This window comes from Physella acuta, unplaced genomic scaffold, assembly GCF_028476545.2.
Source record: "Physella acuta isolate Inbredline_101_S28 unplaced genomic scaffold, ASM2847654v3 ptg000177l, whole genome shotgun sequence".
Classification (NCBI taxonomy): domain Eukaryota; kingdom Metazoa; phylum Mollusca; class Gastropoda; family Physidae; genus Physella; species Physella acuta.
Window position 1 is genome coordinate 239,320 of NW_026731696.1, and position 27,989 is coordinate 267,308.

Below are 27,989 nucleotides of genomic sequence, written 5' to 3' on the forward strand. Positions count from 1 at the left end.
TGACACAAAATCAATACTTTTAAAGCTTTTCTAACTGTAAAATTAATAAATGTCTATTACTATTTATGCATTTCTAAATGGTATAAAAAATCAAACGAACACAAAAAAATATATTTAAAACATTTTTTTCTCAACACAATCTAGGTTCTAACTTGAGTGTGATTAATAATAGATCACAGCATGCCAATATTCGCTGTTTACAAAATTTGCATTTCCAAGGTATACAAACATAATCTATATTAAATACCTTATTAATCGAGGTTATAATATACACTAGCCGTCACGGCCAGGTCCTACTCTGGCCTCTGCGAAAAACCTATCTGTATTTTCACAGGTTTAGGAAATATTTTACTTTTCCAATTAAATGACTATATGCAAATATGGACATTTGACAAAATAATACATAACCCTAAACCTAACTCTAACTATAAACTTAACCCTAACCACAACCAACCAAAACCAAAACACAAACTCAAAAGCAAACGCAAACGTAACGCAAACACAAAAAACGTAAATACAAATGCAAACATAAACACAAATAGAAACACAAACGCAAACAGAAACGCGAACCGGAACGCAAATAATAACTCAAAATAATGCAAAATTAAACAAGAATATAAACACAAACTTAAATGCAAACATAAACGCATAGTGCTCACAATATACCCGGGGCGCCAAATCGCACCCTGCCGATAGACTGGATAAGAAAGGTTAATATAGGCTAAATCGAATCCAGGGGTTCTCATGCGCGCCGACAGGGTGTTGTTTGGCACCCTGGGCATTTCCGTGAGCGCCCACGTTCATTTAGTGAGTGTAATAACCTATGGATAACATGGGGTATTATAGTCGTTTTCTAAGTTGAATAGGGGTAATTTTTTTGGAGAATCGATATTTTTTGGACGTCATAATGTATAACATCTTATCCTTTTGGACCGTGTGGTCCATTGAACACATGAATCAGAGTTCACCTGTTTCGGGTAGCATGATGAATCAATGGAGAAATTCTCTTAAACCCAAATGTTTAAACATAAAGTTTACAACACTGATGTAAACTAACACTACAATAAATTCATTAAACTGAAGCTGTGGACACAAATTTTATTTCACTTCTTGGTAGGACGCCCAAGTAAAAAAAAAAACACCACCATAAAACAATCAAACTGAAATGTTGGATACCAACTCGCGTCAAGAGGAATCAAGGTCAAATGATGTTCCTTGTTCAACTTTCTAACAAGACGTACATTTAACGTGTGCCTACTATGTTTAACCAATTACATTTAACGTATGCCTACTATGTTTAACCAATTACATTTAACTGTGTGCCTACTATGTTTAACCAATTACATTTAACTGTGTGCCTACTATGTTTAACCAATTACATTTAACGCGTGCCTACTATATTTAACCAACGACAACTGTACCAATTACATTTAACCAACTATAATGAACCTACACTACATTTAATCAACTACATTTAACCAACTATATTTAACCAACTACATTTAACTATCTACATTTAACCAATTACATTTAACCAACTATAATGAACCTACACTACATTTAACCAACTACATTTAACCAACTACATTTAACCAACTACATTTAACCAACTACATTTAACCAACTATAATGAACCTACACTACATTTAACCAACTACATTTAACTAACTATATTTAACCAACTACATTTAACTATCTACATTTAACCAACTACATTTAACCAACCACATTGACCTACTACATTTAACCTACTACATTTAACCAACTACATTTTAACCTACTACATTTAACCAACTACAACCTACGTGGTAACGACCATGTGGTGCTACATTTTATCTCCCAGATAACAAAAGCTTGCGGTAGCCAGTTTTTTTTTCCAACAGCCAAATGCATAAATAAAGTTTCCTGGATTTAATAACTTCATTACTGCTGATCGTACGAAGGTAGGCGAACCTGCTGTAAAGTAATTTACTGACTTAAGTGCGTGTTTACGTGTGTTGGTCTACCCAATATAAACTGTCATGTTTATGGATTTTTATTTCCTTGTTGATAAATGGTTAATCCTCTGAATAATCACAACAGCCAGACAGATATTGTTGGACGTGATTTCGAATGCGATTTTGTATTTTCATGACAGAAAATTAAAACAATTACTATAATTATAGTATTGCTGTAAAACAATTAACATACTATTATTAATGTAATTATTAATATCGTACAACAATTACTGTAATTATTGACATCGTACAACAATTACTGTAATTATTGACATCGTACAACAATTATTGTAATTATTGACATCGTGCAATTTCAGATGTGGCATATATTCTCTCTAGTGCTGTTATGTGCACTAAGCCAAGGTGCTTTCGGTAGGTTTTTGAGGTTTTACTTTCTACAAATTAAACAAACGATTTGTGTATTTTTATTCAGTCATTTAAGTTTGAGATTTCACTTTCTACCAATTAAATAAACGGTCATGTACAGGTGTAAATCATGACATAAGGCTAAAATTATGAAAAAATATTCGCATCGTGTCCATCGCGTGCTATGACATTAAGTCTAATATATTGTCTAAGCATTAGGCCAAATTCAGGTCATGATTGTGTATTGTCATTCACATCTGTGCTATGGTCAAATTATTTTATTATTTATATATTTTCAACAAAAAAATATTTGAGTCTCGTTAATAATTTCTGGGACGATCTTTTTTCAATTTTTATTGAATCATCAAACTTTTTGAAAAAATAAAAATAAATTTTATTAGTTTGTAACTAAGAAATGTCGACATTAAATGTTGTATTTATTGTGCAGGGGCAGCGTGCCAGAGGCGTGTCTGCTACCACACAAACTGGTCCCAGTACCGACAGGAACCAGGTAAATTCATGCCAGGTAACATCGACCCCCATCTCTGCACCCACATCATCTACGCCTTCGCCAAGCTAAGTAACAACGAGTTAGCGGCCTTTGAGTGGAACGATGAGGACACCGACTGGGCTAAAGGACTGTGAGTTATTTATACGTGTATATTTATATACATATATACATATATACATATATATATATATATATATATATATATATATATATATATATATATATATATATATATATATATATATATATATATATATATATATATATATATATATATATATATATATATATTGGGTATCAGTTAATGGGGCCGGCATGATTTCCGGGCTCGAGTTCATTGTACGTCCCTGCGTCCAGCCAACGCATATGGCTAGACTAATGGTAGGGAAATCAAAGGTTGCTGGGCATAGTGCTGACCACACTATCCTAATGGAGAAAAAATGTTCTGTTAGGGTAGGTAACGATAAAGCAATTCGATTAAATGTAATAATCCAGTTTGTTTAGGATAAAAACTATTATAGCAATTATGGTCCTGACGTTCTCATTAATGTTTGGGTTACGGTCAGCGTTCATTAAAACAAATATCATTTTCCAGCAACTTAACAGCACACTCTTTAAGACCTAAACTATTTTTCAGTTTTTAACAAAGAAGTCAACCATTTGCGACATACATGTGTGATCACTTTCGACGAACTCCCCCCCCCCCCCCCCCCCCCCGACATGTAGACGTCTATAAAATTTTAGTCATTTTTTCAAAACTTACTACCAGTCTACCTTTTAACTGATACACAAATACAATATTATTGGTATTTTATTTATGACCTGTATATAGTAACGGAAAATTTAGAGCTTAGAGAGAAAAATTAGTATGTTTTAAACATCTAAGTATAAATATATTATTTACTAGACATATAGCCCGTTGAGGGGGAAATACCACGGGCGCTAAAACTGATCGTTTTCTAAAAACCAAAACCAAAATCTAAACCTGTTTCCAAACCTAAAAATAAACATTGGACCCGGAACGGGATATTTACTCGGAACGAAAATCAAACCGGAAACGATCATATGGAAAGTTACCTTTAAAGGCTTTATCTGGGACCGGAAATTTAACAGAAAACAAAAACAAAATAGTATGAGAGGGGTGGCAGGCTGAGGTGTGACGTCGTTTTAAGGTGTTGGGTCCTGGCTTTTTGCGACGCTAGTTACTTTGGTGAGCGGGGAAGATGTAAAATAAGTTTAAAAACATGACGTCACTTATGATATGGATGACCCGAGTGTGTATAAATACCTTTGCTTTGTTTACACGTTGAGCTGGAAATTTGTTTTTAAAGTACTGTTGTCCTCATTTTATTATTTACATGCAGGATATGAGTTTTATGTTGTTATTTGTTTATGTTAGTGCTTCGATATTAAATTCAACAGTTGGACATGACCAACCACCCCCCCCCCAAACGCGACCGCAAAAGTAGACTTTTCTTACCCCTTACCCCTCCCACCCGCTCCCTCCGCGTGGACGTTGTAAATAGATGACCCCCCCCCCCCCCCTCCAACATTGAATGTTCTGTAAATAAACTTTTCCAGCTACTCCAAGTTCAATGACCTAAAACAAGTAAACCCGCAAATGAAGACCCTCCTAGCTGTGGGGGGCTACAACCTGGGCTCGGCTCCATTCTCTCAAGTTGTGGCTGACTCGGGCACACGACAACATTTTATTCAAACCTCCATCAAATTCCTGAGGGACCACAACTTCGATGGCCTTGATCTTGACTGGGAGTACCCAGCGTTGAGAGGAAGTGGACCCGAAGACAAGCACAGGTTTACCCAGTTGGTTGAGGTTAGGGTTTAATTTTGGTTGAGGTTAGGGTTTAGTTTACCCAGTTGGTTGAGGTTATGGTCTAGTTTACCCAGTTGGTTGAGGTGAGGGTTTAGCTTACCCAGTTGGTTGAGGTGAGGGTTTAGTCTACCCAGTTGGTTGAGGTTAGGGTCTAGTTAAATTTAACTTATCTCAGTTACCCCGAGAAAAGCTTTTAGTTAGCAAGAAGATGTGAAAACGGCTATTTTAAATTGTTTAGGTGAGGGGTGATGGGGTAAGATTTCTCTGATAGTTTCATTTTTTTGTATTTCTCACATTTTTGGGCAAAGTGTAAACTGGTCAACTTTCCCTGGAACGTTACAAACTGTTCACACATGAACTAATGACAACTTACAAACTGTTCACACATGAACTAATGACAACTTACAAACTGTTCACACATGAACTAATATCAACTTACAAACTGTTGACACATGAACTAATGTCAACTTACAAACTGTTCACACATGAACTAATGTCAACTTACAAACTGTTCACACATGAACTAATATCAACTTACAAACTGTTGACACATGAACTAATGTCAACTTACAAACTGTTGACACATGAACTAATGTCAACTTACAAATTGTTGACACATGAACTAATGTCAACTTACAAACTGTTCACACATGAACTAATGTCAACTTCCCCAGGAACTGTCCGCAGCCTTTGACCAAGAGCATGGATCCAGTGGAAAACCCAGGCTCTTGCTGTCTGCTGCTGTTGCTGCTGGTAAAGACAACATTGATGCGGCCTATGAGATCAGTGCCATAGCCAGGTAAGTGATGTCAGTGTCATAGCCAGGTAATATCAGTGTCATAGCCAGGTAATATCAGTGTCATAGCCAGGTAAGTGACGTCAGTGTCATAGCCAGGTAATATCAGTGTCATAGCCAGGTAAGTGACGTCAGTGTCATAGCCAGGTAATATCAGTGCCATAGCCAGGTAATATCAGTGTCATAGCCAGGTAATATCAGTGTCATAGCCAGGTAATATCAGTGTCATAGCCAGGTAATATCAGTGTCATAGCCAGGTAAGTGACGTCAGTGTCATAGCCAGGTAATATCAGTGCCATAGCCAGGTAATATCAGTGTCATAGCCAGGTAAGTGACGTCAGTGCCATAGCCAGGTAATATCAGTGTCATAGCCAGGTAATATCAGTGCCATAGCCAGGTAATATCAGTGTCATAGCCAGGTAATATCAGTGTCATAGCCAGGTAATATCAGTGCCATAACCAGGTAATATCAGTGTCATAGCCAGGTAATATCAGTGTCATAGCCAGGTAATATCAGTGCCATAACCAGGTAATATCAGTGTCATAGCCAGGTAATATCAGTGCCATAGCCAGGTAATATCAGTGTCATAGCCAGGTAATATCAGTGTCATAGCCAGGTAATATCAGTGCCATAACCAGGTAAGGTCTACAAGGTCAGTGCCATAGCCAGGAAAGATGCGTGGGAGAAGTAACTTTCTTGCGAGAATTGTAACAATAGCATTTCGTTACTGCTCCTACTCAGTGTTTCACTACTCTCTGTCGAAAATATAACGGCTCATATTAGTTTTCTGTCATCCACCAACTACATGCTATATCTATCAGATATGCAATGTTTAAACCATTTCCCCGTGAACTTACCCAATCGTAACAAGACCATGTATCTCTCCACCAATCAGCAAACTGGACTTCATCAACCTCATGTCCTACGACTTCCACGGCAGCTGGGACCCGTTCACTGGACACAACAGTCCACTCTACGGCCATCCTTCTGACTCAGGGGCCAATGCAAACTATTACATTGTAAGCTCATCATTTTCATCATCTTTATCTTTCTTTATTTCTTTCTTCTATATTTCAATACGATGAAATTATATTAACTAAGAATATCATTGAAAAATATCCTTTTGTAAGTATTAATTTTTTTAAGGGCCGTTCCTCTTATATTTTATAATTTTGAAATAAAGTATTGTATTTTGTATCTTATATATGACTAACACTGCGTTCACACTTACGACATGTATATTATACATGTCCAGTGGGGGGGGGGGACGCAACAAGTAAGTATAGTATACATATTCCATGGGGAATATGTTTTCATATATAATAATGAACTAGCTTCAAATTTCCCCCCTAGACAAGTATATTATACTGTCATGTCGGAAGCGTAAACGCGGCTTAAAATTGATTTGTATGTGAAAAATGTGTAAAGTTTAATCATAACAAACTGGAATTTTTAATTTAAACAATGATAATAAAACAGCGACGCTAAGTAATGTGTTTACTAAGATTTCCTAGGCATTGTTCCGTTAAGAAATGTTTTCGCAGTAAAAAAAAAAAATGTTTGCATGATTAATTACTTTAATTCATGTGTTTAAATTAATTATTCAGTGTTAAAACTTTCTCAGGATTTCGCTGCCAAGTACTGGGTGTCTAAAGGGGCTCCAAAAGAAAAACTGAACATTGGTTTGGGAACCTACGGCAGAACCTTCACTTTGTCTGACCCCAACAGACACAATGTTGGCGACCCTACTACTGGACCCGGTCCAGCCGGAAGACTGACCCGTGAGGCCGGATTTATGGCATACTACGAGGTCATTTTGGCGGGAATTATTGACTAGAACAAAACTCATTTGGCGGGAATTATTGACTAGAACAAAACTCATTTTAGCTAACGCTTTAAGTTATGCAATATACAGTTTTACTAAGTAACTAATGCGCAAACATTTTCAATAAAATAATGCTTCGTTTTTTTTTAAATAAATTAATTTTTAGGTTTGTGAACTGATCAAAAGTGGTGCAACGGTGTACCGTATCCCAGAACAGCAAGTCCCATACCTTGTCCAGGGTAACCTCTGGGTAGGATATGATGATCCGGAGAGTTTGAGAAACAAGGTAACACGATGTTCAAAACTATTTTGTATTTAAGAACCTAACTATATTTTCCTATTGCTTAAATTGATCCGTTTAAAACAGCCGGATATGAAATAGCTCAGAATTTTCAATAGTTAGCAGGCTGTTGTAAAAACCATTAAATAATTGTGTACGTTCAGATTTAGATTTTGCCTCTATTTAAATTAAAGCTTAATTTAATTAGCTTAACCTTGTTGCCAAGTAGGCCCAAGTGCTCTAATCTAAACTGATAAGAATTTGTTTTTCTTCTCGCTGTTGTTACTTCAATAGTTACGTCGGTGGTGGTTCTTTTTGGCAGCTGTGGTGAACACGTTACAGATCGGGATGTGTATGCATCTTGTATGTAGGCAGTTAACGTTCCTATCTCTGTCTTATCTTGTGTACTCCAGGTCAAGTACATCAAGGACAACGGCTACGGTGGTAGTATGATCTGGGCCCTGGATCTGGACGACTTCTCTGGAACTCTGTGTGGGCTCGGGGCTTACCCCCTGACCCACGCCATCAGTGACGAGTGTGGGTCAGCACCCACTGGCAACAGGTCGGCAAGCGAAACTACACATGTGTCACACTCAGCAAAACTACACATGTGTCATACAACAAAACTACACATGTGTCACACTGAGCAAAACTACACATGTGTCATACTGAGCAAAAATACACATGTGTCATGTCGAGCAAAACTACACATGTGTCACACTCAGCAAAACTACACATGTGTCATGTTGAGCATAACTACACATTATGTCATACTGAGCAAAACTACACATGTGTCACGTTGAGCAAAACTACACATGTGTCACACTGAGCAAAACTACACATGTGTCATGTTGAGCAAAACTACACATGTGTCATGTTGAGCAAAACTACACATATGTCATACTGAGCAAAACTACACATGTGTCACACTGAGCAAAACTACACATATGTCATACTGAGCAAAACTACACATGTGTCATGTTGAGCAAAACTACAACTACACATATGTCATACTGAGCAAAACTACACATGTGTCACACTGAGCAAAACTACACATGTGTCATGTTGAGCAAAACTACACATGTGTTACACTGAGCTAAACACGAGCATATTACTTCGTACCGATCAAAACACACATTTTACCGAACAAGACCAACTTATGAATGAGCAGATTGAGCAATATCTTAGAAAATAATCCATTGTTTTCAAAGCACATATTTGACATGCATTTTGTTCCAAATTTTTCAATGATCTACTTTTCAGCGTCACCCTAGCGCCGGTCGTCACGTCTCAGCCCGTGGGCGGAGTTGTCACGACGCACGCACCAGTTGTAACACACACAGATGCGCCAGTACATTCAGGAGGAGGTAAGTCAAATTACAGTGTTGCCACATTGGCAATCTCAAATTACACAAATATTTGACAAAGACATACGCCATAACCCAGGAACATACACATCAGAAATACAGCAAATCCAGCTTCCGTTGTTTGCGTGATTAAAGCACATATTGATTACGTCGTTACTTGCGTGGTGAACTCTAATTTTTTTAAACCATAGCAACATAGCATATATGTGTTTATATGCCCCCACATAAAAATAAACCGGGAGTGATCTCCCCTAAACTTTCTCGAATATTCTTATATAAAACAACAGGGGATGGGAACTCGGGCTTTAGACATGATTTCTAATCCATTTTAAATACTTAACGTTTTAAAAATAGAATAAAATCTCGTAGACAAAAATGAATCGCACACCTAGTGAACGCCAAATAAAAAAGTGCATAATAGTGCGCAATATTATTAGTACTTTAAAAATTTACATTAGTTTTTTGAGAAATCGGAAGTAGCGTAAATTACTACTCCCGGTCAACGGAAATTACTCAAAATTTAACAGAAGGTAGAGAATTAGATCTTATACTTACATGTGAAATTTCATTTATCTATCTGAAATAGTACTCAAGTTATAGGCTTTTGAAAAATTCAAAGTAGAAAAAGTGCCACTTCCGGTTATCGGAAATCGCTCAAAAGTCGATACGGATCTACGATTTTGATAAAATACTTATATATGAAATTTCATCAACCTAGCTGTAACGGTACTCAAGTTATCGTGTTTACACACGGACACACACACAGACATACGGACAGAATTGCAAAGCCCAGTTTTTCAGACTGGATTACGCATAAAACCTCTTGATTTTGATAAATCTGGATTGATAATTTTTGCCCGATTAAAATAAGTCCTCTATATTAACTTCGGATGTGATGAAGGACTGAGGTGTAATACGGTGAAAATTGTTAAAATTTCAAGTGATTTTTGTGCACGATTACAATACTTTCTCTATACTTCGTATATACGAGAAAGTAAAAATCAACAAGTTTTTGAAAATCCTGTAAAATTTAGAATCTGCCTATATGGCAATAAGAATATGTATGAGACACATGTTTTTAAGGGAGGCCTAACTCGAAAATGTGTTTCAGAATGAGCAGATATTGATACCGTCTGCCTATAATTTAATATAAGACGTTTTTAAAGTGAGGCCTAACTTGGAAATGTTTCTGTTTGAGCAGATATTAATACCATCTGCAAAGATCAGCATCTGAGTGACGGAATCCACGAGTACCCCGGCAACTGCGCCAGCTTCATCGAATGTGCCGGCGGTCAGACCTTCATCATGCAATGCGGGGCGGGAACTGTGTTCAACAAGGACACCAAAAACTGCGATTTTCCCGCCAATGTCCGTGGCTGTTAGAAACGCTGATAGCTTTTAATCTTTTATGGAGAAATTTTTTATAAAGGAAATTTCAGTTATAAATAAAGTATATTTGAATTGTCTATTTTGTTTTGTTTTCAAATATTCTATTCTTTGGGTAGTAGTCGTTAGACAAATATGTAGCTTTAATGATAAAACAACAGTCAATGATTTAATATATTTCTTACTTATTCAGACGTTGATTAAAAAATAATCTCAATACATGTAGGCTATATATAGAAATCTGGCTACATAAATAGTAGGTAAGTTTGTGACAAGATTACTCTATTTTTCAAGAAGAATCTTTGAGCGAAGAAATTTACAATATACTGGTTTATGAGTGTACGAAGTAGAATTATCTAATTATGAAGGTTTTGGAGAAACTTCCGGTTAACTTCTACGTTTTTCATCGCTTATAGTAGAGTGATCGCTTGCATTATTGTGATGTATAGCATTTATTTTCTACTTTTTAGTTCAATCAGAAAACGTGGGTTTTTTAAAACTTTTTTAATGATAATTATTTGTCTTTTCCTCTTGTATTAGAAATTCAAGTGATATTTTCTTGAATATGAAAGACTGGCCAGGTCTTATTTGTATTGTTTCTTTTGCTTTTAACATATAAACCTTTGTGACGTCAAATGAAGATAAATAAATGTATTAGCTGTGTGTTACTAAGTTTCAGTTTTAGTTTAATATTGGTGTTGTTTAGATGTTTAATTAGTTTTGCTCAGGTCTATTAGACCCCTTTGTCACCACAACGAAGGTGCACGGATTTGAGAGAATAATACCATCATGCATCTCTCTCTCCCAATCGGCGAACTCCCCCTAACACATATATGAAATTTCGTCCACCTAACTGAAACTGTAGTTGTACTACAGTTATTGGTTTTTAAAAAACACTTTCAAAAAAATACCGTGTCCGTAGTTAAAGGGAAATCGCTCAAATGTTAAGAAAATCTACGTAAAGGATCTAATACTAAGTCGATCTATATGAAACTGTGTTCCCAAAGCCTTAACTCAACTGGTCTCAAGTTACCATGTACAAAAACATACACACACAAACATACTTTGGGTTTTTCCAAGCTGTAATGTACAAAACATCGAGATCAGAGGCGTAGCGAGGGGGGGGGGGGCGGATCGCACCGGGTGACACCATTTAGGGGGGTGATACCAAGGCAAAAAAGTGCCGCACCGGGTGACACCCGACCTCGCTACGCCACTGATCGATATATATATATATATATATATATATATATATATATATATATATATATATATATATATATATAGAGGGAAGTGCTTCCCCATTCTACCACCCAAGAGATGTCTGAAAGATATTCTGAAAGATATTCTGCATAGGAGGAAGAGGTACTGATTATTGTATGGACCCTAGTATAGTCGAGTTTGTATGTTTTAGAATAAAATATGTATCTATACTTACTTCACACAGTCACACATAGTATAATAAAAAATATATTTCTGCATTAAGGATGTAAAACGAACCATTAAACTTATTTTTCAAACTCTCTCATAGAAAAACACAATAAGCACTTTATTATGAAGGATGTTTTTTTAATTTATTTTAAACATTGCAATATTTACCACGACAATATTAATTAGAGTCTATATTTTAAAAAGAAATGTATATAAGACTAAGAAAGACAGAAACCAAGTTAATAGTAATAATAAATACATAAATAAAAAGGCGAAACAAAAGACGCTGTCCCTGAAATATTTTAACTCTCGCGAGATTGTGGTTGCTATGAGAAACGCTACAAGCCATAGTGTGGCTATATACAAATACGATAGAGGTAATGAAGGAAACTGGGTATTTTATTATATGTGCTAACTTTACAAAATATATTTTTATCGCTCATTGATATAAATATTAGTAACAGCATTTTTTAAAAATGTTAATTTATTAATATATTGTCATAAAATGAAATTATTTCCAATGCAATTAGCCTATTTATTTTTTTATCGTCTGAAAAAAATAGATCTAGTAAAAATTAAAAATTATTTAATTTAATAATTTTTGTTTCTATAACTTAACTATAGTTACAGGTGTAACATGTTGCTAATTAAAATAAAAGCAGACCTCAACTTAGCAATATATTAATTTTGCATAGTCCTATGGCCTAATACATTGAAACTATCTTTACTTTATGCAACTAGAGTAGAAGCTTATGGCTTTCTTTTGCTAAATATTTTAGATTTAATTTTAGAAGTTTCACTTTTCACCAGGGCCTAAAGTATTGTTAAAGTGTTATGCCTAGGTTTGGTTAAGATCAGTAAAATATTTAGGGTTCAAGCTAAGGTAACTCTTAGATCTATTTGTCAGGTTTTGATTCAATGAGTACTTTTTATTTCTTAATAATTCAATAATTCAAAACACATCTGTATGGTTAGTTTGCCTACACATGTTGGTGTAAACAAAATATATGTAGGCCTAACTGTGTGTGATGAAACTGTGACCTGTCATGTTACAATAAATAATTAAATAGTCCATGAACAACAGTGCTAAATTTATCATAAATGGACAAGAAATTATAATGACATTTTTTTCTACTAACACCCCATTTTATTTAACCATTTAAACTTAAATACTTATGGAGTAGCACAAAATAATTTATGAACTATTTGGTTTTAGAAACCACATTTAACAAATGTTTACGCAGCTGATGGTGCTGAAGATTTGACGATGAACATTTCAGCATCAAGAAGAAAATTAAAGTTTAAAGAAACATTAACCATTAATGGTAGTTTGAGAGCAAACAAAATTAACTTTACTTTAACACGTAATAAATAATATTCTTTTTGTGTTTTACAGGACAAACTATTTTTTTTTAAATGTGGTAGGACAGAAATAAAATAAAAAATGGAAATCGTCTATGTTTATACAAAGAAAAGATCAGACTTTGGTAGACAGTGTAACTTCTCAGATAGGGCAGCAGAACTCCATGTTGACATTCCACCAGATGACAATGCACTGGAAGATTTCATTGAGAGAGATCCAGTTGACATTGGTATACAATGTGTGCAGGAAATGTCTGAGCATGATGTAAGTTATTTATAAATAATCTTTTGGAGTGGGAGAGTCATGTTGATGTTTATTTCTGCCCTAGGTGTCATTTGTTAGAGCACCAGCTTATTCACCATTGAGCAAACTAGAATGGAAATAATATTAAATAAATAAAGGGCTATCTTATGCGTAGAACAGTTGCCATCTTCCTAACAAATGGTTGAACGCCTGTTGTCATTAGTTAAAATTTGTTTTTACAATTTAAAAAAAATAAAAGGCCTGATGCAAGCTATAATAATGTATAAATTTTGTTTCATAAATAACTGTCTGTATAGGCCAACACAGAGCGTTTTGAAACCACAATAAGAGGTATAAACCACACAGAAGGAGGTTGGCCCAAGGATGTCAACCCTAATGAACTGGAACAGGTGACACGTTACAGAAAGAAAGTTGAAAAAGATGAAGGCTACATTAGTGCAGTCCTACATCTGGGAAATGTAAGTGATCTTCTCATCTTTAAAATCATTACACTGTACTGAAAAACATATCAATAAAAACTAGCCTTAAAAACTATTCATGTAATCCTTTAATTATTGCATGATTATTTTTTCTACAGGCAATGGAACATTGCATCAAACAAAACAATGCCATAGATATATATGAAGAATATTTTGAAAACATAGAATCAGAAACAATAGATGAGGCAGCAGCAGCTAAGACAATAAATGTTTTTAGGTAGGATTTGGATGGAGGCATTTTAAAAGAATTCTGAGAGCATTTTTAATTTTTCTCTTTGCTTGATATGATTAAATATCATTATTTTAATGTTATATTTTTTATCTAATCTAGAGATCCAAATGATATTAAGCGGACTGCCACACACATTTCATGGTACCCTGATGGACCAAGAAAACTTGCTGTTGCGTATTGTAACCTCGTGTTTCAGAGTACATCACCAGAAACAAGTATGGACTCCTATATTTGGGACGTTGGTATGTAGGTCCTATTCAAACTATTTTTTTTTGTTAAAATAAAGAATTCTTGCTACTTATTCAATACAGGATGCAATATAGTTAAGCCTTTTAAATAAGACACATTTTTCCATATATTTCCAGTAACAACTTGTTCTTTGTTTAATTTTGAAAAGGAGACTGCAAATAAGTCAAATTTATATTTTACAATGTGCTTTAATATTTTAGGATTAAAGTACCTCAGCAACTAGGCTGATATTTGTTTTTCTATTCACTTTTCAAAAGAATCAAAATTACAGAAATGTTGATTTCCTCTAGAAAATCCCAACAAACCAGAGATGACAATCAAGCCAGTCTCACCACTAACATGCCTTGAATACAATCCTAAAGACTCACACATTCTTCTTGGGGGATGCTACAATGGCCAGATTGGTAAGAACATGAAACAGTTGAAACTGTTGTGTAAGGACACATCTGTAACAGTTGTGTTATAAAACAGTTGCAACAGTTGTGTTATGAAACAGTTGAAACTGTTGTGTAATGACACATCTGTAACAGTTGTGTTATAAAACAGTTGCAACTGCTGTGTTATGGAACAGTTGAAACTGTTGTGTAATGACACATCTGTAACTGTTGTGTTATGATATAAGCAAGTGGTAACTTTTTAATAGAATTTTAACAAAAATAATTACTTTTTATTGGGGAAAAAAATGTGTAATGATTTAATTGATTGCAGCCTACTGGGACACCAGGAAGGGATCTCAGCCAGTTGAACTTACCCCTATAGAACAATCACATCGTGACCCTGCTTACAAAACAGTATGGATCCAGTCAAAAACTGGAACAGAGTGTTTTTCAACCTCCACGGATGGACAAGTATTATGGTGGGATATAAGGAAGATGGGGGAGCCAACAGACAAAATGTATCTTGACAAAAAACAGGAATTTCACAATGCTCAGGGTGCTTACTGTTTAGAATATGAACCAACAATGGTAATTTCTCTGAATACTTATGTTTATTATTATTATTATAAAGACTGGATCTTTCTCATAATTCTAATTTTTTATGTTAACCAACTGCTTCATGCTGTGAGTTGTAATTTTCCATAGATCTCTAACATTGAAACTGTTTCTACTTGTAGCCCACAAAGTTTATGGCAGGAACTGAACAAGGAAACATCATATCATGTAACAGAAAAGCAAAAACACCCATGGACAAAATAGCAGCCGTCTTTACTGGACACATAGGACCTGTGTATGCTTTACAGAGGAACCCTCAATTCACAAAAAATTTTCTCAGTGTGGGTGATTGGTGTGCAAGAGTAAGTTGGTTTCTTTGTTTTATAATTACATTAGAACATTTTTGTTGTTGTTGATAATGATAATCAGTGCAAGGCAATCTTCCATACATGATGTCACACGTCACAAAAATGCTAAATAATTCTAATCTATCATAAATTACTTATTACTTCTATTTTCAGTAATAAAAAAATCATTACCAAATGTAAGAGAACTGCTAAAATTCAGTTTAAAATGCCTTTTTAAAAAAATGAATGACTAATACTTATATAAAATCTACTTTTTTACACCATACATTATCTCAAAAGTCTAACCCACTCCATTTAGCTAGGAGCATGATATCATTTGTGGGGAACTAGAGATCCCTACATTTTTAATACCCACCCTTCCTCCTCCTGTTGTAACTGTAGGCAAAAATATCTTCTTTCCATTTTAATTTCCATGTTATATTTTTACAATCTGTTTATTTACCTGATAGATCTGGTCAGAAGACATTAGGGAATCATCTATCATGTGGTCTAAGTAAGTTTTAAATTTTAAAATGATTGGTAATCAAGAAAATGTATTACTATTAATTATCCCCTTTTAAAATTTTGACATGCTATTATCAAATTGTACTATCAATGTGACTTTCTATAGATTTGTTGTAAGTCAGATTTAAATAGGAAATTTTCTATGTTTGCAGGCAATATTCATCATATTTAACAGATGGCTGCTGGAGCCCAATCAGACCTGCAGTTTTCTTCATCACAAAGATGGACGGAACACTGGACGTCTGGGACATCATCTTCAAACAGAATAACCCTACACTAAGTCTACAGGTATGATAGAGGAACTATATACACTCACATTAACACAAATAGTGATGCACAGTTTGTTTAAAGTATTTTATAGGTTGTTAAGATTTTTCAAAAATCTAAATTGGTATTTTTAAATGTTGCTTCAGGTGTGTGACCTAATTAGGTAATTAGAAATGTTGCTTGAGGTGTGTGACCTAATTAGGTAATTACAAATGTTGCTCTAGGTGTGTGACCTAATTAGGTAATTACAAATGTTGCTTTAGGTGTGTGATGTGCCACTGTACAGTTTGAGAGTGCAGGAGTCTGGAAAATTAATAGCCACAGGATCTCAGGATGGTACGACAACTTTACTTGAGCTGTCAGAAGGACTTTACACAATGGGCAGGAATGAGAAAAATCTTGTCACAAATGTAAAACTTAAATCTTTTTTTAAAAAAACCTAATCCTTTAATATATTACAAATTAATTTTATATTATTTTCAAAACATAAAAAAAAACTGAAAGGACTGTAAATGTAATACTGTATTTGCTTTTATATACACTTTTGGTTACTTTTGTCATTTAACTTTGGCAGATGTTTGAAAGGGAGACAAGAAGAGAAAAGATTTTAGACACAAGACATAAAGAAATAAGATTGAAAGAAAAAACAAAGGCAGATGGAAAGGTATTAAACTCTTTCTGTCATTTACATTAAACTAGTTAGTGAGCAATTTTTTTATGCCACTTTTTAATATTAAAATTCACTTATTACAAAAATAAATCAAGCATCAACTTCTGATGTGGATTAAGGATATATTCATTGGATGTTTATAAATATCCTCCTTTTCATAAACTTGTATGTAGACAAACTTGACATAAGTTAATTTTAACAGGAAGAAAAGAAAGACGAAAAGAAACATGTATCTGAGGCTGGCAAGGTTTTAAAAATCGTTGCTTTTTTTTTTATTTCAGAAAACCTGTTGCAATATTTCTATTCTTATTTTGTCATGCTAATGTTTATGCTGGCAATTTTACAGTTGTTTAATGTTTTACTTTAACTTCTTCCTTTTACTTTTTATTTTAAATAATCTGAACTGTATTAAGCATAATATATTTGTTTAATAAAGCTGCTTTTAAAGTATACTTTTAAAATACATTTTTTTTTTTAAATTCTGTGTTTGACATTTAAATCTAACTTTTAAAAACCTGTGATTCATCTCTATTCTATTTATTTATCTTCAGACTGACATTTAAATCTAACTTTCAAAAACCTGTGATTCATCTCTATTCTATTTATTTATCTTTAGCCTGAGGGGGAAGATGCAGGAGAAAAACCCAAGGAGGAATCAGAAGACTATAACGAAGAGGATCTCTATATCAAGGCCGAGAAGGAGTTTTTCAGCATCATTGATGCAGAAAAGAAGAAACTGGCCATACCTAACCATGATTTTGGTGAGGTAGAGAAAAAGGTTCGTTCATTTCCACTCTTCCAAGAACAAAAGATTTAACCTTAAAATGCTTAATCTGTGGATCTGTAGTATTCCTATTACTTTAAAACATTGCTAAATTCTATAATTGTGATAAATTTTAAAACTTTCACAATTATTTCTGTAAGAATAAATGAATCTGTGCATTAAAATGTATAGGACTGGCTTGATGAGCAAAGTAAGCTCACTGCTGATATAGAAAGTATTGAGTCTGAAACTCAAGAAATGACTGTAGAGGAACCAGAAGTTTTACAAACAGTAGCAGAGGAAGAAGATGATGTAATGAGCAAAACTGAGGAGGTTACTGAAAGTGAACCAGCAGAGAAGCCTGAAGCTAAAGATACCTAATGACGTCCCTTTAAAAATATATTGAGAACATGTGATACCATTGGTGATTCTAAAGTTCCTGCTGGATTTTCTAATTTTGTTTCTATTTGGGCATGTTTCATTTTGTTTGGCTTTTGCTGTTGCCTGATTGGTTCAATAATTTGAAAACTTTACTTTTTTATTAAAAGAAATTATTTCTTTTAAATATAACAAGTTATTTATAGTTATGATTTGAAATAAGATTTTAAACAATTTTACAGAAAGCACATATCTATGTATAGCCCATATTAAAACTGTCATTTTGGCTAGTAAAACGATTGTGCTTTTTTATTATCTTAAAACATTTATAATATATTCCTTATTCCTGTTTTAACTTTCATAAAATCAGTAGGGAAAATGTGTGTGTTATTGTAGGATTTAATGTCAGATTAAGTTTCAGATTATGTGCTTATTTCATGGAGGAAAACAACAAAATACACAAACATAAGGTCAATTCCCTGACTAATAATTATTTTTTATTCTTCTTTCAGGAAGGAGACGAGAAAATAAATGGTGACCCAGTGAGTACAACCACACTCATTGTTAGCTTTTAAAATTTGTAATGATTCATTTTGAAATTCAAATTTAAAATAACTTAAATTTCACTGCAGTGAGTCAAAAAATTTAATTGATTTTTTAAACATAATAATGGACATCAAACATACCAATAAATCAGTTTGAGGATTTTGATTTCTATAACACTAAAATGGTTTATTATAAATACCTTAATTTAATTAATATATTTGTCTTAAATGACTCTATTTTAAAATTATATTTTTTAAGCTTCTAACTTAAAAGATAAAATGTATTTGTTATTTTTCAGGAGACAGAAAAGGAATAAAACAGAAAATTACTAAAGCATTATGAGCTCAAATGTATGTTTAGCAACCTTTAAAAGCGAATTTGTTTCAGTGTACCTCTTGCAGTATCAAAATTCCCACCCACAGTAATGAAACACTTGTTTGTCTAGCATATAGAATTTAACAACTGATGCCAAATTATCTAGATAATTTTTTTCCATGCAACTGGTTGTTCCAGCCTCCTTTAGTAAAAAAAACTGAAGTACCAAAATAATACATGGTAAAGTTCTAAATTACTTTAAGAACAAGAATGAAAAATGTTACACTTATTGAATACAACACTAAGACTTCTGAACCTGAATGTATGATGCTTGAGAAATTGTTACATGGAAAAAGTATACAATGTATACAAACTGATTATAGGTATGAAAAACCAAATGTATTTAGCCTATTTCAAAGTTTGTGTCTGTTTATTCAATTGACTGTACTCAATTTTAGTCATCTGCCAACAAGGTACATACCATTGGTTGAAACAGAATTTGTTTTAGTGAATTCTGAGGGTTTTTTATTTTTAAAAACTGCTTTTATAATATTTGTATTTTCTGGGGAATGACATTCTTTTTAAGGATAGATCACACTGCAGTTTTATTTAAAAATTAAGAAATAGGAGAGTTTTATAGTTTTATATATCAGGATAAAGCTAAGGTATATATAATAATGAGTGCAACTCTATTTGATGTTTTGACAAAGAAAATAAAAATGATTGTATGAAGAAAAACAAAGTTATATTTGACTCTGTTTATACTTTTAATAAATATATTTCCAGAATTGTTTTCAAACCAGAATTCTTTTAATTTTGTAAAGTTCTTACATTTTGTATAATAAATTATTACTAATTAAAAATAATAAATTGTGGTGATGAAGTTGTTGTAGGTCTTACAATGCATTCTAAAAACTAAAGGTCTTAAATAAACTGGGTGATGAAAGAAATAAAAGAAATAATATATATCTGTTACAAGCACAACTTCAATTGCATTAAAAACATTTTGATAAAAATAATATTTTCAGCAATATCTACTTTTTAAGTCAAGGACTTGAGAAGTGCCAGAAGCATTATTAAAATCAATGTGAGATCTGTTATTTCTAATTTATTAGACTAGCATTAACAAGCTAAATGTTGTTGTTGTTGTAATGAATAACCTGTATCAGCATAAAACCAACAAAACCAGACAGGGTGCCATGAAACAGCCAGTGACACATTTTGCCCCAACCACTGTGGAAATGTGTTAATATTATAGAAGGTTTGTAAAAATCAGTTGACAGTGATGCCTAGGCAGCTGGACTGGCATGGACACAAAAAATAAACCCAAGAAAAGTGAAGAGCTCTGGCAGGGTCCCTATGTAAACTATGTAGTATGTATGTAACATGTATGTATGTAGCTTGATGTTCAGCTATGAATACAACCTGCATTTTTTTTATTAGTAAGTAAGCATACAAATGATACAATCATCAGATAAAAATCAAGTTATATGCACAATCCAATGAAATAAATTATTTTATTTTTATTCATTAAGTAGTAGTATGAATCTAGTATGTAGCATTCATGTAGTTTCACCTAAAAGGAGGTCAATAGTGTTTATTTGAAAATAGCTTAAATAAACAAGAAGTCAGTGTTTCTCAAATACTGGATTATATTCCCATAGTGCAAATACAGGACAATCAAATACTACAGCAATATTCCCTTGTTTAAATATTTGAGAATAAAATACTAAATATAAAATACTAAATAAAATAAAATAGTCAAATACTGAACCATGTTCCGATTCAATGAAATATTGTCAATCTTCCCCACTGTCAAATACTGGAAATCTCACTTCACACTGATTTAGTCAAAGTTATTTTATCTCCTTCCTCTTAGCTTTCACCTATCTTCAAGCTATTGTCATAGTCTAAACATTGTGTCACCCCTGGTATAACAAAAACAACCCAGTATTATTGAGACCCACCCTTACAACACATTCAGAGTTGCTTCCAAGCATCTTTTCCTGAAAAAACCCTAAAATACGTTTACCCCCCCCCCCAAGACTTTTTTTTCTTTGGGGGGGGGGGGGGGGCGACGACTAAAATCTCTGGATCCAGAGATATAAAGAAAGGTGGTTTCTGGAAACGTTGAGCTACCATATAATGAATATGTGCTCAGCGTTTCTTCCGGGCAGAGCCCCTCCCCCCCCCCCCCCCCCCCCGAACGAAATGGAATTTATATAGAAAATATATACTTTTTACAGTCCCCCTGCCACCCCCCCCCCCACCGAAAATTTTAGTCCGCCTCCCAGAAATTTTAAAGTGCCTCCCCCCCCCCCCCGGAGAAAAAAAAAGTATGGAAGAAAACTTTGGTGATAGTTGCCCCTAGATCTAGATCTAGTTAGCGCCGGAATGGGTAACTACGCCACTGGGTTGGTCAACTGTCAATAGGTGGTGTGCATGAACCCTAAGCCCTAAACTAATTTTATTAAATTTATATAAACAAACCACATCTGGTAAATGTCTTAAGTTGCCCCGACTAAATTTCTATACATTGCCGAAGATGGATAAATAAGATTAGAACCCTTGTAATTGTCTTTAAGTAGTTTTCATAATAATCTTTGATAAGAGCTCGGTCGCTATACATTATACTAATAACTATGCCGAAAGGGCTACAACTTTAGGATACTAAGGGAATGTATCGAACCTCTCACGGTGAAAGAAACCACATCAAGTCATCATTTACAAACATTTCAAAAGATGGCATCATCGTTACGTGACACGTCAACAATTTGTTTGTTTGATGTCGACGGCACTTTAACACCTTCTCGACAGGTTAGTTGAATTAAACGAAAAGAAAACTAGATAATTAAGATTAGCTAGGCCTAATAATTAAACATTGGGTTAATTGATAAAAATTACTTAAAGTATCACTCAATCAGGCCAGGCAACCGGCTACGCCCTGTGCCCCTGTGCAGTGAGACTTGAAGAACGTAGAACGACGAGAAGCCAGTTTTCACTTTTTTTGCTCATCGGGAAATCAATGTTTAAATCCAGGCAAATCCAGATCTGTATCTATACCTTGTAGAATCTAATATACACTACTGTAAATATTTGGGGTGTTAGTAAATTGTAAAACTCGGCTTGGCATAGCGGTATAGTATAGTATAGAGTATAATAGAGTACTAATAAATAGAGTGTACTGTATAGATAGACTTATAGACTCGATAGAGTCATGAGTTTGAATCTGGTTCAAATCAGTGGAACCTCCCTGTGTCCACCCAGCTTGTAATCCTTGTATATGGGTACCTAACTCACGTGAGGTGAACAAGGCGGCTGGGCATAGTGCTGCCCATGCTATCCCTTAATATTAACTTAATATGCCAAGGTCTCTGAAGCAGTTGATCTTGTAAAATGCGAAATGGAGAGGCAGTAATTTCGAGAAGGGTGCGAAAACTGCTGGTCACGTGACATTTTTGTCTCGTAAGGTATGCCCTACGTTAACAATGTATCATGAGAAATGTGCAACAATGTTAACAATTTTTTATATAGGCCTAGATCTAGATACAGATTTTTTAAAATAGAGTAAAAAATAATATACAATTTTGTACTAATAAATAGTGACCTCTTGACTGAGATGAGATTTTTCTCCCACTGACAAGAAAACTTGAGCGGGTGATCAATGTTACAATTTTTTAATGTTTAAAAAAATCTGAACTACATTAAAAAAAAAATTACAACATACAATACTAGATAGATCTATATCTAGATCTACTTGTTTAGTTAATAACTTTTCTTCTCGCACATCTAGTGAAAAAACAAAACACCAAAAGCATGAAACAAAAAAAATTATATTTGGACAAATATCCAAACAAGGATTAACTTAATAAACAGTAAACATCAACGTAGATTCTACTCTAGTTGACATAGTTGTACTAAAATAAACTGAAAGCCACAAGGGAAAAGCCTTGCAGTACTCTTGTTACTAACACTCGCTGACTCTTACTCTCTCACTAAAGTCATTTTAATTTATTTTTATAGCTTTTTTTGTGTGTGTATATGTTTACTAATCAGATTGATACTGATAGAATAAAGAGTATAGTACTATTAGTATTGATCTAGTCAAGATCTTTTAAATTATTTAATGTCACTGTCTATAAAAATGGGCTGATTTAAAATTTTGGTAGTCCTGCTGAATCTCATTGTTTTAATGTGAGAATATATATGTCAATGTCAATTGTCATGTTTGATTTGTTTAATAAAATGATGGAGCAATTAATAATACAAGTTTAACATTCCTAACCAGCGCATCAAGCCACATGTAGAGGACTTTTTAACAGAGCTAAGAGGAAAGGTGTTGGTGGGGCTTGTTGGTGGCTCAGACTTTGTCAAGATAGCAGAACAAATGGGCGGGCATGAAGATAGTAAGTGATACATAAGAAATGAAGGTGTAGTGATTTGCTCACATTATACAGAAAAATGTTACAATTAAATTTTTTCAAAGTGAATTTAGCTTCATGTTTGTGAATGTTATTTAAATTTTCTTATCCAGTATTAAACAGATTTGACTATGTATTTGCTGAAAATGGATTGGTAGCTTACAAAGGAAGCACACAGATAGGTCAGCAGGTATAATATTCATCTTAATTAAAAATATTGTATATCACCCAACAATGCAAGAACATATATGTGAATCTAGTTTTTATAAATTTATAATCAACATAGTCATATTCCTTCCCAGAATCTCAAGAAATATGTTGGTGATGAAATCCTACAAAAACTTATCAACTTTGCACTTAGGTATATGTCTGAGCTTGTGCTACCTTGTAAAAGGTATGTTTTGCTTTATATTGTACTGATAATAATATTTGAACTCTACTGTATGGGAAAAACAAGGAGCTGTCTAAAAATTCATAAATTAGAGATATTCTAATTATTCAAGTATATGAAAGAGCTCATTTTTTTTTTAAACCTTCAAAGTGTATCTTTTTGTGTAAATTTATATAGAGTTAAATGTTGACTTATATTTGTTATGTATTAGTAAGTTGTTTATAAAATGTATATCCATTTATTTTTGTAACTTCAGAGGAACATTTGTTGAGTTTAGGAGTTCAATGATCAATTTGTGTCCAGTTGGTCGTAGTTGTAGCCAAGAGGAGAGAGATGAGTTTGTCAAGTTTGATGAGGTACATAGCTTTATCTTGTAATAATGGTGGGGTCGACGTGGTTGAGTCAGTAAAGCTCATGGTTGCTAAACCGAAAAGTCTTGAGTTTGAATCCTCGGGCAGATGAGGCTCGTTAGCTGGGGACAGCCACTCTTCTAGGAGAGACAACTCCAAAATCAAACAACTGCTGCCTTGTAGTTTGTTCTTGGTTGGACAAAGGCTATGGAAGCAAATCCAAAAAGAAAAGCAGGCTGAAATCGGAGTCAATGGCCTCAATGGCGCATAACAAGTTGACACATATCCTTAATTGTGATGGAAGCGTGGTCGAGTCGACAAAAGCTCATGGTTGTTAATTTCGAGAAGAAAAAAAGTCTCGATTTCAAACCTTCTGGCAGATAAGGCTTGATCCCTTCCAACACTAAAAATTAAGAACGAAGAAGAAGAAGTAATAATGGTATTTGTAATTAGCTGTATATACATACACTTTTTAAATTTCAGTCAGTTGACAATTTTGATTGAAACATATCTCACAGGAACTATTTAATTACATCATGTGAATTAAAAAAGGTTACTTTTATGAGTTGTGTTAGTGTAAATTAAATAAACCTAACAGTACACAGTTTTCTGTTCAAGTTTTAAGCACTTTTTGGCATAAATTGTATTGCCATATTGAAAGGTGTTAGTAATACATCTTGAATAATAATTGTATAGTTGAAAATTGTTCCTGGTTAATTCCTATTTCTGATGCCATTTTTGTATGCTATCAAATTTTTTTATTAGATTTTTTTTTTAAAAACCAGCTGAAAAAGTTTTAGCTGTCTTTAAACTCTCAATGTTATATCTAAATATAATGGCGTAAGTTATTATTTACATTAAGGAACGTCTTTTCACAGGAACACAAAGTGAGAGAGAAATTTGTTGACGCTTTAAGAAACGCATTTCCTGACGCTGGTTTGGTGTTTGCCATTGGTGGCCAAATTAGTATAGATGTGTTTCCTGATGGTTGGGACAAGCGGTTTTGTCTACAGTTTTTACAGAAAGATAATATTAAAAATATTCACTTCTTTGGTGATAAAATAGAACAAGTAAGCATCAGTACTGATTTTAACTGTAGGTCTACTTTAAAGGATCACTGAATCTCTAGTTTATTAAAAGAAATGTATCATGAAACTTATCCATTTAGTTCACATTTAATATGAAAAGTTTCCTTTTTGTTCACATTCCTTCTGACCAGTTCTTATACAAGTATTTTTATTTTTAACCAGGGTGGAAATGACCATGAGATTTATGAAGATCCCAGAACTATAGGTCACAAAGTGGTTAATCCAGATGACACAGTCAAACAACTTAAGGAGCTGTTCTTCTCTTGATCAAACTAACTGTCTAGCATTGGTCAAACTAACTCTATAGCATTGGTCAAACTAACTGTGCTTGACTAATTGGGACTTTTAAAACTGCCATGTTGACTTCTATTTAAATGTACAGTGGGATATTATTGGGCTTTTAATGTTGCAGTGTTTATTTTGAATATTTTACAAGTATTACTGTATCTTAATCTTGTATGAGGGACTTATTTTTTTATATGCTGTGGTACTGAATGCTGTTTGTGTAATGATAGAAAGTTGAATCATTTTGCATTCCAAAGTAAACTTTGAACTTGGTGTAATTCACTATCATAACAGACCAAAGCAATTTTTCAATGAGTCCTAAGAACTAACCTTAATGAGACAATGTATTCTTGTTTTTATATATTTGCATAATAAAATAATTTCTTAAAATAATTTTTTTAAAATTATACTTAAAAGGGTATCACTCTCTTTTCACAAGCTTTTTCTTGTCTGTTAGTAGTAACCTGATCTTCTTTTCAGATAAATAAATCTCCTATGACAATACAAAAATATCTAATTTTCAATTTGAATAGGTTTTAAATGAGTCTTTGAAATTAATTTAAAGATTACATATCACAACAAAGGGAAGACAATAAATGCAAACAATGAGCCAGGTCACTGTGGTGAGCTGGTGTTCATTGATGTTTTCAAGGCTGAGAACTTACAAGGATGTTATAAGGGGTAGATAATTGACCAGTCTTGTTAAGACTGCAAAACACTGATGTTACTGTGATATCTAAAAATATAGTTATGTTCTTTTTTTAGTGTTACTGTAAAGGTTTTTTTTATAAATAAATACTATTTAAAAGATTATGCTTTGGTTTAAAAGAAGGATTTTAAAAATACTATATGTATATATTTTTAATATAGGTCTACACATTATTTATTTTGGTGAATTAAAAGAATTTAATATAGCATTGTGGCTAAAATATGTTAAGCAGAAATTTATCCTCATGAACTCTGACCTCCAGTTTTCTACACTTTGTTTTCAGTCTCTACAAGAACCATTTCCTTTATTTTTCTATTGTAGAACTGATGCAGTACACAAAATCGGAATTTAACAGAAAACAACAAAATAATTTAACTTATCTAATAAATGTTATTGGTCAACAGATACTGCATTAAAATTAAAAGCAGTGAACATTGCTATATTTCAGTACACTACTGATCAACTATTACTTCTAAGTAAGAAGAAGAAAAATTAAGGTTATATGGCTCAAAGACTACTAAAACGGTTCCATTTTTAGTGTAATTAAACTGGAGTAAAATACAGAATGTGTTGACTACATCATTTACTGAAAGATGTTATATTTCAATCAAATTACATCACTCTAATATTACAAGATTTTAAATGTAACATGGGTTATCCTTACCGTATATCATGTACACAGATAACTCTCCCTTAATTATAACAACAGATGAAAACATTTTATTTATTTTTAAATCAGAGAATTTTAAAGTTAAAATCAACGTTATGTGAAGAATTTCATTATTACAAGTTTCTATCCATGATGTTCTTGTTACAACAGGTGTTTATAAATAAATCAATCAATAATAATTGAAAGAAATAAATTTGACTATCTAAAATGTGTTTTAACTGGCCTATTTTTCAGAGTCAGTATTCAGTTTCATATAAAAAGAAATATGGCAGATTTGACTTTTGAGAAAGTTACATTTTAACCAAAATTTGCACATTTACAGATTCATCAAAACAAAAATAAGTGAATAGATAATTAGTCATGAGGATTAAGTATCAGAATATTATGGACATATCTTGAAACAAAAGTTTATGGTCAGATGATGAATTATTGTTAAAGCATTACATTTTGGAGAAAAAATTATTTTTAAAATTAGTGCTATAAAACAGCAGCTACTACTTTAATAAATTAGATAGTAATTCCAAAATATTCTGATTGAAAATGTCAGAGCACAGGTTTTAGTTTACTTCAAATTTGCGCTTAATTCACTTTGACAAACAAAAGCCTACTTTTTAAATGTGATATTTCACATAAAGCTCACTTGTAACTCTGTATAAGTTAAAACAATCCATTTGAAAAAGTGAGGATGCTCATTTATTTATTAGTATTTAAGCACAGTTGAGAAAGAATTGCAAAAAAAAAGAAATGCACAGGGGAACTGCCAAGAAAGTTACCTGAGACCACCAGAAAAAGGAAATGACTTTCAGCGATGGCCCCATGTGGGAACTGAAAAGATGATACATAGTTCTGACCTAAACTCATTCTTTTACCATACATTTGAAACAATAAGCTTGTTTAGCTGTGTATAATCTATATTTAAACATTAATAAAATATGGGTTATGTGAGATCTC

The 27,989-nt window shown here is 33.4% G+C and overlaps 3 protein-coding genes across 8 annotated transcripts; all 3 read left to right on the top strand.

Moving 5' to 3' along the window:
* Window positions 1–1,832: 1,832 nt before the first annotated feature.
* Window positions 1,833–11,035, top strand: LOC131936381 (chitinase-3-like protein 1). Of its 4 annotated transcripts, none has more exons than XM_059293330.1 (11): window positions 1,833–1,943; window positions 2,315–2,369; window positions 2,812–3,004; window positions 4,456–4,708; window positions 5,383–5,507; window positions 6,401–6,524; window positions 7,130–7,315; window positions 7,497–7,616; window positions 8,024–8,172; window positions 8,874–8,977; window positions 10,179–11,035. In XM_059293330.1, exons 2-11 carry the CDS (start codon window positions 2,315–2,317, stop codon window positions 10,358–10,360), a joined length of 1,491 nt encoding a protein of 496 aa, XP_059149313.1. In that variant the 5' UTR covers window positions 1,833–1,943; the 3' UTR covers window positions 10,361–11,035. The 4 variants fall into 4 exon arrangements, with proteins under 4 accessions (XP_059149313.1, XP_059149316.1, XP_059149314.1 ...); XM_059293333.1 differs by having other exon boundaries at window positions 1,943–1,958; XM_059293331.1 differs by lacking the exon at window positions 1,833–1,943 and adding an exon at window positions 1,956–1,980.
* A 1,084-nt stretch (window positions 11,036–12,119) lies between these two features.
* Window positions 12,120–20,001, top strand: LOC131936388 (dynein intermediate chain 3, ciliary). 3 transcript variants are annotated; one of them, XM_059293343.1, is made up of 17 exons: window positions 12,120–12,171; window positions 13,191–13,421; window positions 13,718–13,879; window positions 13,999–14,117; window positions 14,232–14,374; window positions 14,672–14,785; window positions 15,090–15,346; window positions 15,496–15,675; window positions 16,131–16,174; window positions 16,338–16,473; window positions 16,716–16,862; window positions 17,027–17,116; window positions 17,325–17,369; window positions 17,739–17,900; window positions 18,078–18,309; window positions 18,776–18,805; window positions 19,108–20,001. In XM_059293343.1, exons 2-15 carry the CDS (start codon window positions 13,239–13,241, stop codon window positions 18,264–18,266), a joined length of 1,971 nt encoding a protein of 656 aa, XP_059149326.1. In that variant the 5' UTR covers window positions 12,120–12,171; window positions 13,191–13,238; the 3' UTR covers window positions 18,267–18,309; window positions 18,776–18,805; window positions 19,108–20,001. The 3 variants fall into 3 exon arrangements, with proteins under 3 accessions (XP_059149326.1, XP_059149330.1, XP_059149327.1); XM_059293347.1 differs by lacking the exon at window positions 18,078–18,309; XM_059293344.1 differs by lacking the exon at window positions 17,325–17,369.
* Window positions 20,002–21,793: 1,792 nt separating this feature from the next.
* LOC131936383 (phosphomannomutase 1) lies at window positions 21,794–26,604 on the top strand. The gene is made up of 7 exons (XM_059293335.1): window positions 21,794–21,941; window positions 23,413–23,530; window positions 23,659–23,735; window positions 23,848–23,939; window positions 24,193–24,292; window positions 25,165–25,356; window positions 25,537–26,604. The coding sequence occupies exons 1-7, from the start codon at window positions 21,867–21,869 to the stop codon at window positions 25,639–25,641; spliced, it is 759 nt and encodes a 252-aa protein (XP_059149318.1). The 5' UTR covers window positions 21,794–21,866; the 3' UTR covers window positions 25,642–26,604.
* The last annotated feature ends 1,385 nt before the right edge of the window (window positions 26,605–27,989 follow it).

Bases quoted from the DNA above. Each gene is read 5' to 3' on its own strand.
- LOC131936381 (XM_059293330.1), top strand. From the start codon at position 2,315: ATGTGGCATATATTCTCTCTAGTGCTGTTATGTGCACTAAGCCAAGGT. The intron at 7,316-7,496 runs GTCATTTTGGCG...ATTAATTTTTAG, and splicing joins GATTTATGGCATACTACGAG to GTTTGTGAACTGATCAAAAG. The intron at 8,978-10,178 runs GTAAGTCAAATT...CTGTTTGAGCAG, and splicing joins GCCAGTACATTCAGGAGGAG to ATATTAATACCATCTGCAAA.
- LOC131936388 (XM_059293343.1), top strand. From the start codon at position 13,239: ATGGAAATCGTCTATGTTTATACAAAGAAAAGATCAGACTTTGGTAGA. The intron at 15,347-15,495 runs GTAATTTCTCTG...TTCTACTTGTAG, and splicing joins TAGAATATGAACCAACAATG to CCCACAAAGTTTATGGCAGG. The intron at 16,863-17,026 runs GTAAAACTTAAA...TAACTTTGGCAG, and splicing joins AGAAAAATCTTGTCACAAAT to ATGTTTGAAAGGGAGACAAG.
- LOC131936383 (XM_059293335.1), top strand. From the start codon at position 21,867: ATGGCATCATCGTTACGTGACACGTCAACAATTTGTTTGTTTGATGTC. The intron at 21,942-23,412 runs GTTAGTTGAATT...ATTCCTAACCAG, and splicing joins CTTTAACACCTTCTCGACAG to CGCATCAAGCCACATGTAGA. The intron at 23,736-23,847 runs GTATAATATTCA...ATTCCTTCCCAG, and splicing joins GCACACAGATAGGTCAGCAG to AATCTCAAGAAATATGTTGG.